This window comes from Hesperophylax consimilis, chromosome 21 (assembly GCF_061612785.1).
Source record: "Hesperophylax consimilis isolate HC1 chromosome 21, BYU_Hcon_1.0, whole genome shotgun sequence".
In the NCBI taxonomy this organism is placed as follows: Eukaryota; Metazoa; Arthropoda; class Insecta; order Trichoptera; family Limnephilidae; genus Hesperophylax; species Hesperophylax consimilis.
In genome coordinates, this window is record NC_142856.1 from 18,523,973 (window position 1) to 18,537,877 (window position 13,905).

At 34.9% G+C, this 13,905-nt stretch overlaps 1 protein-coding gene across 13 annotated transcripts in view; it reads right to left on the bottom strand.

Moving 5' to 3' along the window:
• The window catches only part of rg (A kinase anchor protein rugose), a 941,488-nt gene extending 929,573 nt beyond the window's left edge, over positions 1–11,915 (bottom strand). For all 13 annotated transcript variants that reach the window (XM_089644600.1, XM_089644594.1, XM_089644593.1 and 10 more), the window contains exons 1-2: positions 11,837–11,915; positions 2,424–3,231 (exon numbers count right to left, since the gene is read on the bottom strand). In XM_089644600.1, the coding sequence (XP_089500726.1) occupies positions 2,424–2,633 (210 nt within the window). In that variant the 5' untranslated portion in view covers positions 2,634–3,231; positions 11,837–11,915. The remainder of the gene's footprint in view (positions 1–2,423; positions 3,232–11,836) is intronic.
• Positions 11,916–13,905: the final 1,990 nt, after the last annotated feature.

A 13,905-nucleotide genomic window follows, 5' to 3' on the forward strand; every position in this document is an offset into this window, starting at 1 on the left:
TATCGCATACAACATTGTTTAAATTTTCTAATTTTTCGACCATTAATAAGAATCCTCGCGAGTATTCGATTCACCTAATCGTGCCATAATTGTGACACTTATCTCAATCACCACTGCACATGTCGAATTCATATAATTTTCCTTCCGTTATTTAGTCCATTATCTACATAGAATTGATTTATGCTCGAATATCCTCATTCGCAATATAAGCGCCTCAGGGATATAATTTCTACAGTACGCAGACCTCTTTTCTTCCATTTTCTTTGACTACTCGTAATAGGCCTCATCGCAATATCTTTTCATGGTTGGTATCAAACATTTATTGTGGACTGCTAGCCTTGTTTCCTCTGACTATATAATTAATATCTGATGTATTCAGTTCACCATTCATTTAAGTTCCTTACTCAATCTTCTTACTTTCAAAAAGAATAACAGAACTTGGCGAGGTTATATACTTGCTTTAAACGTTGCTTGTAATGCTGGTGAACTAAAGCTGTTAAAAGGGTACGACAAAATATTTCATTGTCATTCCAGAAAGCAACTGCGGGAAGGATAAAATAATACGTTTAAACATTACTAAAACGACTCTCTCGCAGAGGATTGAACCGGCGCGGCGACACCGGAGTGAGAACCATTGCTTTGGACCACTCCGCCACTAGCCGGACCATCACCTTTATTTCAAAGACTTTGATCTTATGGCGAAATATTTCGTTATCTTAAAAATAAACTGTAGCCGATATGTAGACGATATCATTTCAATCATCTCATATATAACTATACAAAGGAACTATGGCGGGAATTATCACGGGAGCCATTTGAACCACTCCCCTACCAATCGTACATTTACCCCTTTTGAAAAGCCTACTCTCATTATTTCTCTGAGAGTAAAGTTTGGAACTCCGTTGTGCTGCTACCTTCGTTTATTTTTTATTAGCGACTAAATTGATATAGACTAAACAAAGAATACGATAATGGTAAACATGAATCACAAAGGGCATAAAGGGTAAACGAAATAAGGATATTTACAGCGGAAAGATAAAGAAAATTAGACAATAATGGATTCATAAATCTCCTTTTTTCATGATCTGTCGCTAAAATTACAAGATAAACTTAATCCCAGGAGCCTGATAAATCATTACCTCTACCTTTTCCACGAAACAATGCAAGAGAAAAAAAACTAAATAAAGGTTTTCGGGCTGTGAAAAAACGCTAGGCTCTGTATTATTTCTGGATAGATCAAAACCATCGTCAAATTCACCCCTTAGAACGATAGATCATTTTTCGGTTTATAAATCACACCCAATTCAATTTGTAAAATGACGGATCATTTTACTTCTCAGCCTCGTGGAAAACAAAAAGTCTATTATTGGAAAAACGCGTATGGGATCGCAAACACGAAACAAAACAGATTTGTTCGCAGGTAGATAGGACAGAATATTTCTCGGAGAGACTAACATTTTAGGAATTCCATTATTATTTTGTGATCCGTCTTGTACTGTTTACATTGCGTAATCCATATGTCTACATAATCGAAACTCGATTGAATGATAAGTTCTAAAAGGCAGAAAGTTTTTTCGTACTTGTAAAAATCTCGAACCGTTTTACAGGCTTGAAATAATACCAATATAAGTTAAATAAAAAATTGTATAAACTACCATGCCAATGGTGGAAACGTTAACGATTGACGTTGTAAGGTTTACATTTATATTTTAACAAACAGAAAAACAGTTTGCGTTGGTCTTGAATTAACAAACAGAAAAATTGTACAAATTTTATTTTGTTAGAGTTGTTCACTGCTTCTTATCAGATTTCCTGTTTTATGTTGAAAATATATAATAGGAAAGTTTATTGACAACATAGAATGTGCAATCTCCTAGTAAACAAGGAACCGAGGGTAAAACTTTCTTCAATCACAGGAGAAAAGTCACCATGTGATGCAAAACTTATTAAATAGTAGTTCTGTGAACAGTATGCTTCGCGTAGGTAATGTTCAGTTTCAGTGCCGGCAACCCGGGCGTTTATTTAATTTCATGGTTGTTTACATTGTTTTCTTTTCTTTTACCCTTTTTTTTTCTTTTTAATGTTGATTACTCCGACTCGACAGTTCACAACAGCCTCAACGCTCGTGCGCTCTAGCGGAATGAAAAGGTACTATTAAACACGGCAACCATCTTGACTGGACACGGAACACATATAACTAATTTACAGCTAGACGAAATGCAAGGAGGTCGAGTCAAAACTGGTCTGAGCTACGCTCAGTCAATTATTATATTTACTAAAGTTACTGAAAAATAAACAAACAAAAAAGTCTCCACCTTGTTGAATTTTCGTGGAAAAGAAGAAGATTTAAGAAGAGAAAAAAAAGATTTAGTGAGGAGTCAAATTATAAAGTAGACTTAAAATTAAAAATTGTATTATCTTACCGAGAATGCCTTCAAGAACACCAGGCACTGTATGATGCCCTCCATCGTGTCCCCCGTGAGGCAGAAGGTGCCAGTGAGGTGTCTTCCCTTGGAGGGGGGCGCCAGGGACGCGTGCACCAGCGCCCCCCGAGGCCGCGCGTCCCTCGTGGCCCCCAGCGCAGCGGGCAGGGCGGCACCCCCCGCCCCCATCAGGCGCGCCAGCGACTCCATGTTATGCGGGCATGGCCGACCCCCTCGCTCGACCTGCGACCCTGATACTCCGGGGAGACTTATTGTACCGGCAGAATCGAACGATTGTCCCTATTTAAGGCTCATTTTTTTGTGAAAACAAAACACAACTCATTTGGAAACAAAAACAATGTATATTTAGTTGTTTTTCACTTGTTACTCGATACAATCAAACGATTACTATTGTATCTTTTTTCACAAAACACAATATCAGTTAGAAATCGTCGATCTCCTCACTTAACCTGCGAGCCTGATATTAGGGAAGTGTGAAAGCGTGAACCTAAATTGTCTTTATTTTCTTTGTGTGAAGATCAAACACAATATTTATCGGTTAAAATCAAACAATTGTATATTTATCACAAAACACAAAAACACTGATAGCTGTCCTTCTCGCTAAACCTGCGTGTCTGAAACTCCTGGGTCAATTATTGTAGTAGCGCGGAAGCGAATGCTCATTTTTGGTGAAAACCAAACACAGTATCACTTAAGAACAGAGTTTTATAACAAGGATCAATTAAAACTTCACCTTTCTTCAAACCGAACTTCTTTTTCTCGAGGGTATTTTAAGGGTGTTTTTGGTCTGTAGTAAAAAAAGAAATTAATATTACGTAAAAATGAACTTACACACTGAAGTAAAAAATGAACGAGATAACTTTAGTTTATGAACGAGGTTATTAAAATTTTGCGTACTCCAATATTATAAAGCAATAATGGTACTAATTACAGCGAATATTAAATTTATTTACTGGGGAAAAGAAAACGCAAAATATTGAAGTCAATTTGTCCAATATTCAAATGACCTTAGTTTAGTTTATCTTTCCAAAGGTCGACTATTTATTAAAATACGCTCACAGCAGTTCGACTTTATTTTATCGGCGGATCAGCGAATTTATCAAACCGAAAAATTTTACCGATTTCTGAGAAGAAACCTCTGCACAATATGTCAGTAACACATGAAAGCATGTCGGACCATTCGTTACGACCATTTACTTCTTGCCTTTCGTACTCTCCTATTCGCTTCTTTTATGTCACCTCCAACTGAAGTCGAACCGAAATCTGTCCACTCGCCGAAAAATTCTCATAAAGAGTAATTCAAAGGTTCGACCGTGTTGCCGTTATTATACAGACAGAGATTTTCGGTTGATTTAAAAATATATATATATATATATATATATATATATGTATATATGCAAATATATGCGGGTTTACTTAATTAAATATATATTTAGGAAGTAACTGGAAAGCTTCATTATTATGCCAGCTTTATAAACCGTTTTCCCATAATTTGGATTGTTGTTAATGAAAATAATCTTTATTGATATCGTTTATCCGTATAACACGTAAATAAAGCCTTCATCGTTGACGGAAAAATAGATATTTTGAAGCTCCACAGTTGATGATAGAAATGGCATTGAAGGCAAAGATTGAACCAGAAGACTATTGAACTAAAAATTACAGATTACATTTTTTTAACTTAACCCTACACAGGAGGCCACGTCACCCGATGAACCCGCGCACCCCTGCTAAATCATCAAAAGAAGAGAACCTATGGCAGAGGTGCTGGTTATCCAATAAATGGTTTCCGGGCGGCGGTACCCAAAAACCGCTCCCAAATTCATAGATTTGCTAATACAGTTTTTCAGCAGGTATAGGTACTAATTTAAAAATGTTAAATAATCCAAAAAATATAAAAATTCTATTGATATATTTAAAGAAGCGTTCGTAAAATAAATTGTAAAATTTTGATACTAATAAGGAGAAAATGAAAAAATGAATAAAGTAATAAAAAATATTAAGATGGAAAAATCGGTGGCAGTGAAAAAATAAGTAAAAAAACCCGTAAAATTAAGGACTCGGCTTTGTATTGTAACGAGAACAAAGAAGAGGTAGGAGGTGTCGCAAATTACAAAGCAATAAAGGAGATTAGAAAGGAGATGAATAAGTAACCGAGAGGAGAGAATTAAGGTTACTTTGTGAGGAGTGAACACAAATGGCTGTTGACACAATTCAGGTGTTTAAGCAGATGCGATAATAATTACTAATGGTACAAAGTGAAGAATACAAATAAAAATATACACACGGTTTCTGGAAACTAGTGATAAAAGCGGGAAACTGGTGGATCTACAAATCTTTAAGAACACAAAAAACTTATTTTCGTTCGATCTCAGGCATTTCGCTTTTTTTTCCGGCAGCTGTAGGGTTAAAAACTTTTGGAGCCGGGTCTTAGGCTTCAAAGCACTTAAAAAGACAATAAACAGCTAATAATGAATGACCCCGATTTTTTTTTTTTAATTATACTGCAATAATTCAATCTTTGTACTAGAAAACAAATTCTGAAATCCGAAAAAATTAAACCGCAAAATCGACCCAATTGTCGGGGTTTAGGATCACATCTACAAAAACGTAGTTTTGAAATAAGTAAATAAATATTGGAATGCTCATATACCCGACTGTATGCCCAACTGATGTGACCAACTGACGACTGTATGTACGAGATAAAGCTTCGTGTCACTTATAAATATGATTATGGTGTTACCGAAATGAAGCGTAACTCAAAACCATAAGTAGTTAGGCCCCTGTGATCCTAAGCCCCCAATGTGATATAGGTACACCAGTTTACCGCTTGTTCGACTAGTTTTCGGATACCACGTAAAATCCATTTGTAATGTCTTTGTAGTTAGATAAAAAAATATTTTTATTGAGTACAAAGTGTGTGAAAATTGTTGTGAAATTTAATGGATTCGAAAAAATCAAATAGGTTTTTTATTTCTTATAAAAACTCCAAACAGGAGAGTTCTATGGAAATTAATACCTCTCCTGGTCTACATCATCTTTGGGGATGCTGTTTGGAGAGTCTTTTTGAGGAAAGGAAAAAGTGAAGGAGGGAAAAAACAGAGAGAGTCTGGCAAATCATTCAGGGCGAAACCGCTATATTAAAAATCTAGTGAAACTTTTATACCCGCACTAAATTATTCCGAATTTTTTTTTTGCTTATAAAATAAAAATTTTATGGGTTTACAAAAATACCAGTGTTGACTCCTACAGTAAAATATATTGCACACCATGTTTGTGGATGATGGATCATTTTGCGAAAGGAAATGAAATCTCAACGACCTAAATTTCCAGCTCGTAACCTTCCGGACCGCCGAACGAAGGACATGACAAATATGGTTTCATGTGGTTATGGAATAATAAGCAAAGAGTGCGCAAACTGTCATGTGGAAATTTTCGTTTTAAGATATACCATTACGTACAGAAAATGATCAGAATGTTGGGTAGAAGGTAGAATAATGCAAAAAATACATTTTATGTATACCATTAGGTACAGCAGATGATCATAATGTTGCGTAGAAGGTAGAATAATATAAAAAATAGGTTTTAATTATACAATTAGGTACAGCAGATGAACATAATGCTGGGTAGAAGGTAGAGTAATAAAAAAATAGGTTTTAATTTTACAATTAGGTAAAGCAGATGATCATGTTTGGTAGAAGGTAAAATGATATAAAAAATAGATTTTATTTATATTATTAGGTACAGCAGATGACCATAATGTTGGGTAGAAAGTAAAATAATATAAAAAATAGTGTTTTTTAAAGATCTATAAGTTTTATAAACATTAATTGACAAATAATTACTAAATTTTAAATACAGAAATAGTTTTAGCTATGAGATGACGGAACTAACTAAACGCTGTTTGGGCACATATTCCTTGTTTAATGCGAATTAATTCATTTTCTTCTGCTAATATGACCTGATTCAAGTGTTTGATTCATTTGCTCGTGTAAAATCTTTCTGCACCATACCCGACTTTTTTTCCTAACAACTTAACGTCGATATTCTTTTCTTTTCACGACCCATCTGCTCTGCACATCCAAAACATCTCATTGTCCCTTTCTTATTCTTGTTCATAACGCTTGGATCAAACTCGCACTCATTCGAATATCTTGATCGTAATAAACACTTCATTGAGCTCAATTCTTCTGCATACATCTAAAAAATACATATTCGTTCAATAGAAATTTTTTATTTCACTTAGCATTTTTATTGATTAAATAATATCGTTGTATCCATACACTACCTGAGTAGACTGAGAAAAAATGCGAATATAATTGAGTAATCACTTTGTACAAACAGTATATTTAGTGATATAATATTAGATCTGTATTGGGTAAGGCAAACCGTAGGAATAATTTTATGAACATGACCACTAATATTAAATTACCGTTTTTTAGTTTTTTATTGTAAAACGCACTTGAAGTAAAATTACACTAAAATGCGTTATATAAATGCTATGTCATTATTACGACAATACATATCTGCAAAACAAATAATATATTGCACAGAAAAAAAGAGTACGGTTTTTTTGTCAAGATACTGTTAAAAATGTGACTGCGTGATCATTTTCCAATAAAATATTAGTCATTCAGAATATATCTGATGACGTGTTCACGCAGGTGGCTTTGCCCGAATAAATATAATGGACGAGATGTGAAACTATTATTATTATGAAGAACACGTTGTCCTACTTCTACATGATATATTCGTGCTTTACTGAGAGTTTGTTATGAAATTTGTCAAATTATTCGTTATAGGCCTCCAGTCCCGTTTTTAACATGAACACGAATAATTTGATCAGATTTTTAATATTTTTTTATCCGTGAGAAACTCTTTAGAAGAGAGTAAAAACAAAGCTACCTTTATACATTAATCTTATCAACGAAGAAAAATCGGTTAGTGTCAAATTAAAAGGCGTTATATGACACGTGTCAAGCAAAGGTTTAAATTTTAAGTGAGTCGGTTTAAAAGTATAACAGGATTAAGCCTTTCTTCAAGGGAAATAATTCTTCCCAGAATTCAGGGTGTTGCTGATGGACCATTAAAAGTTTTAACGTCACGGGCGGAGCAAAAATAAAAACTAAATAAAATGTCCAAAATAATTGCAAATAATCCGCGCGCTGTTTCCGAGACAACTACGGGTAACGAATCCAATTTGACGCAATACGTTTTGTTGCCTTTAAAAGATTCAGCGTCGTTTTGAGTGCAATTTGGACAAAGAGAAAGCACTACTTGTAATGAGAAAGATTTGTTAAAAGGAAATCAAAAAGGTGAAACGTGTCAGAAGCAATTTAAGGGCTATAAAAAGACCAGATAAACAATTCAGATGTAATTTTGTATAATTATAAGAATGAATAATGAAAGGGCTGCAATTTCATTATATATTTATTAATTGCTTCTTACAGAACACAAAGCTTAATTTTTCACATAATATTTAACCTCAGTAGGACTAATAGTCAGTATCGGTTAACAATTTACACATTTGTGAAGCAATACAAACTACACTACATATGTATTAACAAAAAATATTACAAGAAGAAATAAGAAAAGAAAAAAAGTGTTAGATTTGTTCACTTGGGTACTCTGAGAATGTATTGTAACAATATTTGAACGATACATAAATCATTATCCTCAAGAAAAAAAAAACAAAGTTAACACAAAAACTAGGGTAAACTAGGGTTAACATAAACGCGATATGCGGTGCGCGTAGACCGGAATTGGTAGCTTTAGTTAGAACGTTGGAATAGTTGGAGGTTAGTTGGAGGTAAAAAAGCGGAATCTATTTTTTCGCCTTATATCTCATCTAAATATAATACATCAATGCAACAAATCGAGATGGTTCGTGCCTGGGGTAAGGCCAACTTGGTCAGTTTCAACGTCACAAAAACCCAATCGTGTCTGATTTCGGCAAAGAGGGAGATCAATGACTGTCTGGTGCAATTTGATGGGAGCACTCTCCCCAATAAAGACTCCATTGAAATGCTTGGAGTTACTATATCAGACCGGCTCAAGTATCGGGGATCCATAGAAGCCCGAGTAAATCAGGCATCCAAGAAATTGGGCGTCTTGTACAGGGCTAGGAGATTCTTCAACAGTGACCAGCTGCTGACCCTGTACAAGTCTCAAGTCCGCCCAACTATTGAATTTGGGAGCCACCTTTGGGCTGGTGCCCCAAAATACTTAATAAAATTGCTTGAATCTGTGCAAAGGAGAGCGATCCGTCTGATTGACAATCCGTTGTTAACAGACCGATTGCCTTCTCTAATGCATAGACGCAATGTAGGCATGCTGTGTCTGTTCTATAGGTATTTCAATGGAGCCTGCTCCAAGGAGCTAGCAGCATTGATTCCTGATGCACCGGTGCACGTGCGCGAAACTCGACGGACACGAGCTGAACACCCGTTCACGGTTGACGTTGGCTTCACGAGAACGGGCCGCTTTTACGACTCGTTTTTGTGTAAGTCGGCTCGTATGTGGAACGAGCTACCGGCATCTGTTTTTCCTCCCTCCTATAATCCGAGCCTCTTCAAGGCCCGCATTAACAAATCCCTTCCTACAGCCCCTACCTTATTCCGCCTCACAACGCCGCCCAACCGGGTGGTGACATAGTTCCCCTGTCTGTACACTGCACAGGCAGGGACGCTCTTGTGAGGTGTCACATAAAAAAAAAATAATAAAAAAATGGAAATTCTAAATGATCAAGCGGTATAAAAATGTACATAAGCCATTGATTCTTTTGAAGTTGCTAATTTATATAATCGCAGTTTTTCAACTCCGCTTCGAGTCCGTCGGGTGCAGCGGGCAAAACGCTATACTTTTCAGTAGTCTATGTATACTACACAACAATTTAGGGCACGTATACATTAGCGAACCGAAACGCGAACCGTAACACGAATTACGGGAAAAGAAGCGAATCAACTACAAGCGGCGTTTCGCGCCATTTGCGGTTGCTTCGTTTCTTTCCCATAAGTTGAGGTTCAGTTCGGCAGTTCGGCTCGCGGATGTATACGTAGCATTACTTAATTTTTTCTACCAAACAACTCATGACTTCAAAATGATGGAATTAAAACGATTAAAAAATCAACCCGTAAATTTATTTTTACCATAATGTGTACATCTATTTAGAAAAGTCTAAAAATTTTAAAAACATAAATTTATCTGACTGAGTATTGAAACTTCCTACCTAGGAACTCGAGTCAACAACTCTACCAACCTCACCAAATCGGGTAGCACCGACAATTATTTCGTATATTAACTGCTGTAATGTCATCCGATTTCGTAGAAATACCTGTATGTCCGCGTGTGTACCAAAAGTTGATATAATACATTGTCGACAACGAATCTATCTGCTGAGTTTCAACTCGATCGGATGTCGGAAAGTGGGTTAATTTCCAAAATTTGCATTCAATCATTACCGCGAACAAAGATGAAATTCAAATGGATGTATTTAAAAAAGAAAAATAAATTCAAGTAGGTATCAATTTGAAAGCATAACTACCTAACAAACCGTCACGCAATATCCCCAGAAGTGTAGGCAGAGATGACGGACCGTCAAACAACTTGGTCGTGGCACACACTCCATGCCTCATTCACATTTATACATCGTCTCATACATACTCTTCCGTTATTCTCACTCTTGACATTGCCCGACCCAAGTACGAGTATATGGTTCACTTGATCGTGCCATGTCTTTCTCGAGCTTCCCCGACTTCTGCTACCATTTATATTAGCGTCATATATTCTCCTTACACTCTTTTCTTCGTTGCCTAAACTCTTACATGCCTAAACCATGTAAGCGTCCCTTTCATGATCTTACTCATTACGAACACGTCAGACTTGGATTCTTTGCGAATCTCCAAATTTCTCCTCATTTCCTCATAAAGGGATCTTATTTCCCCAGCATTCACTCTTGTGAATTCATATTTTGAAATAATATCAAAAATGTAATCACGTACTTTGTAACCTTCAAATACAAACGTAACTATTGACAAAGTAGGTCATCAATCTGCTCAATAAGTTTACAAGTTTTTATGAAACCGCAGTATATTTATCTGCATAGGTACAATATATAACCACAAAGTTACAAAGTTTTGTACAGAAATATAGACATGTGTGTGAACCGTACCGATTCCGAGATATAAAAGACTAAGGAAGTATTTTCAACCCTCCATATGGCTAGATACGTAAAAAGTATATTCTACTGCATTGCCTTCATAAGGTCGAACTCCGTGTGCGTATCTGAGAAACTTCTATAGAATAAACAAGTGATAAGGAAAAAAAAGCCAACGAGTTTTCTTTCGTAATAAATTTACGAGAAACTGCAATGGGAGCCAACTTTATCAAAATACAACCTTGATTCTACGTATTATGGAGCCTTTATATTTTTTATCAATATCTAAGCGAAAATTGGCAAACTTTTTCAAGAACACGTCGATAAAACGGGTCACAGTAATGATCATTTAATTCGAAACACAGTGGATGCCATAAAAGTGTAAACATTTAAGGGAAATTTGAGAATTTCAACATTATCCAACTAATGGCTTGTATTACAAAAGTAATAGCAAGATGAATCATGCAAATTAGTTTATTGGATAGTCAATTTCTATTAATGTATTGAAACAATCTTTCTAATGAATTAAACTAATAAAAATGTAATTAAGGTTATATTGAATAATTCAAATGTAATTATCGAATGCTTCATTTCAATGAATTCAATGAATGATTCCAATTTTGTTTCTAATTATTTAATTCAATTGATTTACTGAGATATTCAACCAATCTCTCCAACGGATACATTAACCAAACTATTTATTCCAATTTATGAATCAAGGCATCCACCCAATGAATATAATATAATGAGTCTGAGCTGATGGATTTCTTCAATAATGAATGATTGAGCACGTACGTAAAGCGTTGTCTATTGCCGCCTCACTGTCGTGGTGAAGTAAACAACTTTATTGTCCCACATTATAATTAAAATCAAATAAATGGTTAAAATAAATTTATGAAATAAAAAATTTCAATACATTTCTCGAAAGAATTGGTCAAATTATCGTACCGAAGAAATCGTCCAAACAAATGAATCAATGAATCAATAAATCAATGATTCAACGAAACAATGAATCAATGAATGCATCATTCTAATTACTGTACTGAACGCAATAAATAATTTATAAAATTATTCTTATAATTCATTATTTGCATAATATGAATAGTTCTACTGAATCTACGTCAAAATATCTGCATTATCCAATGCGTTCTTTATCACTCATTTATAGGCAACCAAAATATTTCCACTTAAAAGCAATCAAACGATTTAAAATTACTCGTTCTATCGACTTATATACTTCTTATTTATTTATCTTCTCCGGTTCTTCGATCTGCAGGCAAACACTGAACACTTCTGGATCAACTGTCAGACACTCCAAATCTTCGGGCTCCGGGTTCGAGCAACACCAACTGTTATTCCGTATGAAGTCCAGCAGTTGATACAGTAGCACACTTATACCAAGCATGAAAAAAATCTCCATACTTGGTCGAGACACTGAATCTAGTTATCACATCCACCGAAAGTACGGCACTACGCGGCACAGGTAGTAATAATTGTGCCCCACTTCACTGAAACTGAATTTTAAAAATGGTTTTTCAATTAATCGGATCAATTTTTAAACGACTTTATTCTCATAATCATCGGAAGTATCGGAAGGTTTAATATAATAGTTCAAATTTTATCAGCAAAATTAATGAAAGGGAAGGCTGGTCAAAAAATATTTATCCTGGCTTTTAAATTTTCAGTTAAAAAATTGTCTTATGGTATATTAGACACACAAAGTTGTTCACTTATATAATATAGTAAGTATATATTTTTTGTTTTCGTAGTACAGGTTAACTAATTTATCATGTATGGATCGATCGTTTACGAATATTTGAAAATCAAAAATGTTAAAATTGATTATTTGATCACAGAAATTATCTCATCAAAAAGCGTTTTTACAGATTATATTTTGCTGCCAGAAAATTATTCTTGGGGGCGATATCCTAATATTGGACTATCAATCTGATATAAGGATAATAAAAATTGGGGTATTTAAAATATGTGAATATGTGAAGTATTTTTTTGGGTGACAAAATGCAAATATTTAATCTTCAAATCTCGGTTAAATACAGGCCAAAGTTAAATCAGATTTTGAAACAGTCGCAAGGTAAGAATTCGTCAGAGGACCGGAAAATGCAGAGGCAAATTCACAAAATGCTGAAAGTTCAGTCAATCGGAAAATATTTCCACTAGAAAAAATACACTGGAATAATTTTCTCTTTGGTAGAGTCGCAGTGTTGATTGGGAGACTGGAAACTGAAGGCATATTGAAAAACTCTTCGCTCTATTTTCAAACAAGTTTGGATATTTCATTTGAATAAATTGCTCTTAGCAATTTACACGAATACGAATGGAAATAACGAGCGAAAAAACAAAACGTTTCATCACAACGGGCAATACTCGTAATAACTACGGACGTTCCTTGATTTAATAAGAGTTATTCATAATTGCTCAATCATTATATTTTTATGAGAATCTTAGAAATTATTGGGGAATTGATAAAAATCAGTTGTTAAAACATCATGTCTACAATTGTACAGAGATATCATAAAAATAATTAACAGACAAAAAATAATTTCTGGAGAGCAAATATAGATTTCATAAAAAAATCTGCGCCTGCCTCCTAAAACTCAATTGTTTCAACCGTAACCAAGCGAGAGCGGTGGTTAAAAGAAATGGTTCACAAAATTGTAATAATTTATAGATACAAAATAAAAATTAAAGGTAATTTTCAAGTTTAGTTGAAAGTTTAATTCAAGTTCTGTTTTAATATATCAGCAGAGTCTCCATCTTCTGTCTTCGTCGAACGTCACAGCGGTGCTGCCAAGGTTTGTTATCTATGTGAGGATGTTGTGTCAGCGCTCTTTATTGGCAGCAGACACATGTCAGCGCTATATTGGCGGCAGACACATACCTGAACGGATGACGAACCTCGCGTTGGCACAGTTGGTCTAAATAACAAATGTAGATCCTAGGAAATAAATTGTACAGCACCCTTGAGGTGATTTTTCACAAAAACGGCGCTCTACAAATTATCCAATTATTATTATTATTATTGTTGGCCAGTTGCGTCACAGAACCGAAATAATGAGAGAACTTTAATAGAATTCACACAAAACTTGAAAATTAACTTTAAAATTTGATGAATTGTTCAAATTCTGTGAAACAAACCGTCCTTAATGTTCGAACGAAGTTACATATAATAATAAGTTAGGCTTAATACCTAATTAGACATTTAAACCACAGATCAAACCACTTTAAGTCACTTTCATACTAGACTAGCGGACCCCGCATTGCTTGGCTATTGCTAATGTCTTTATC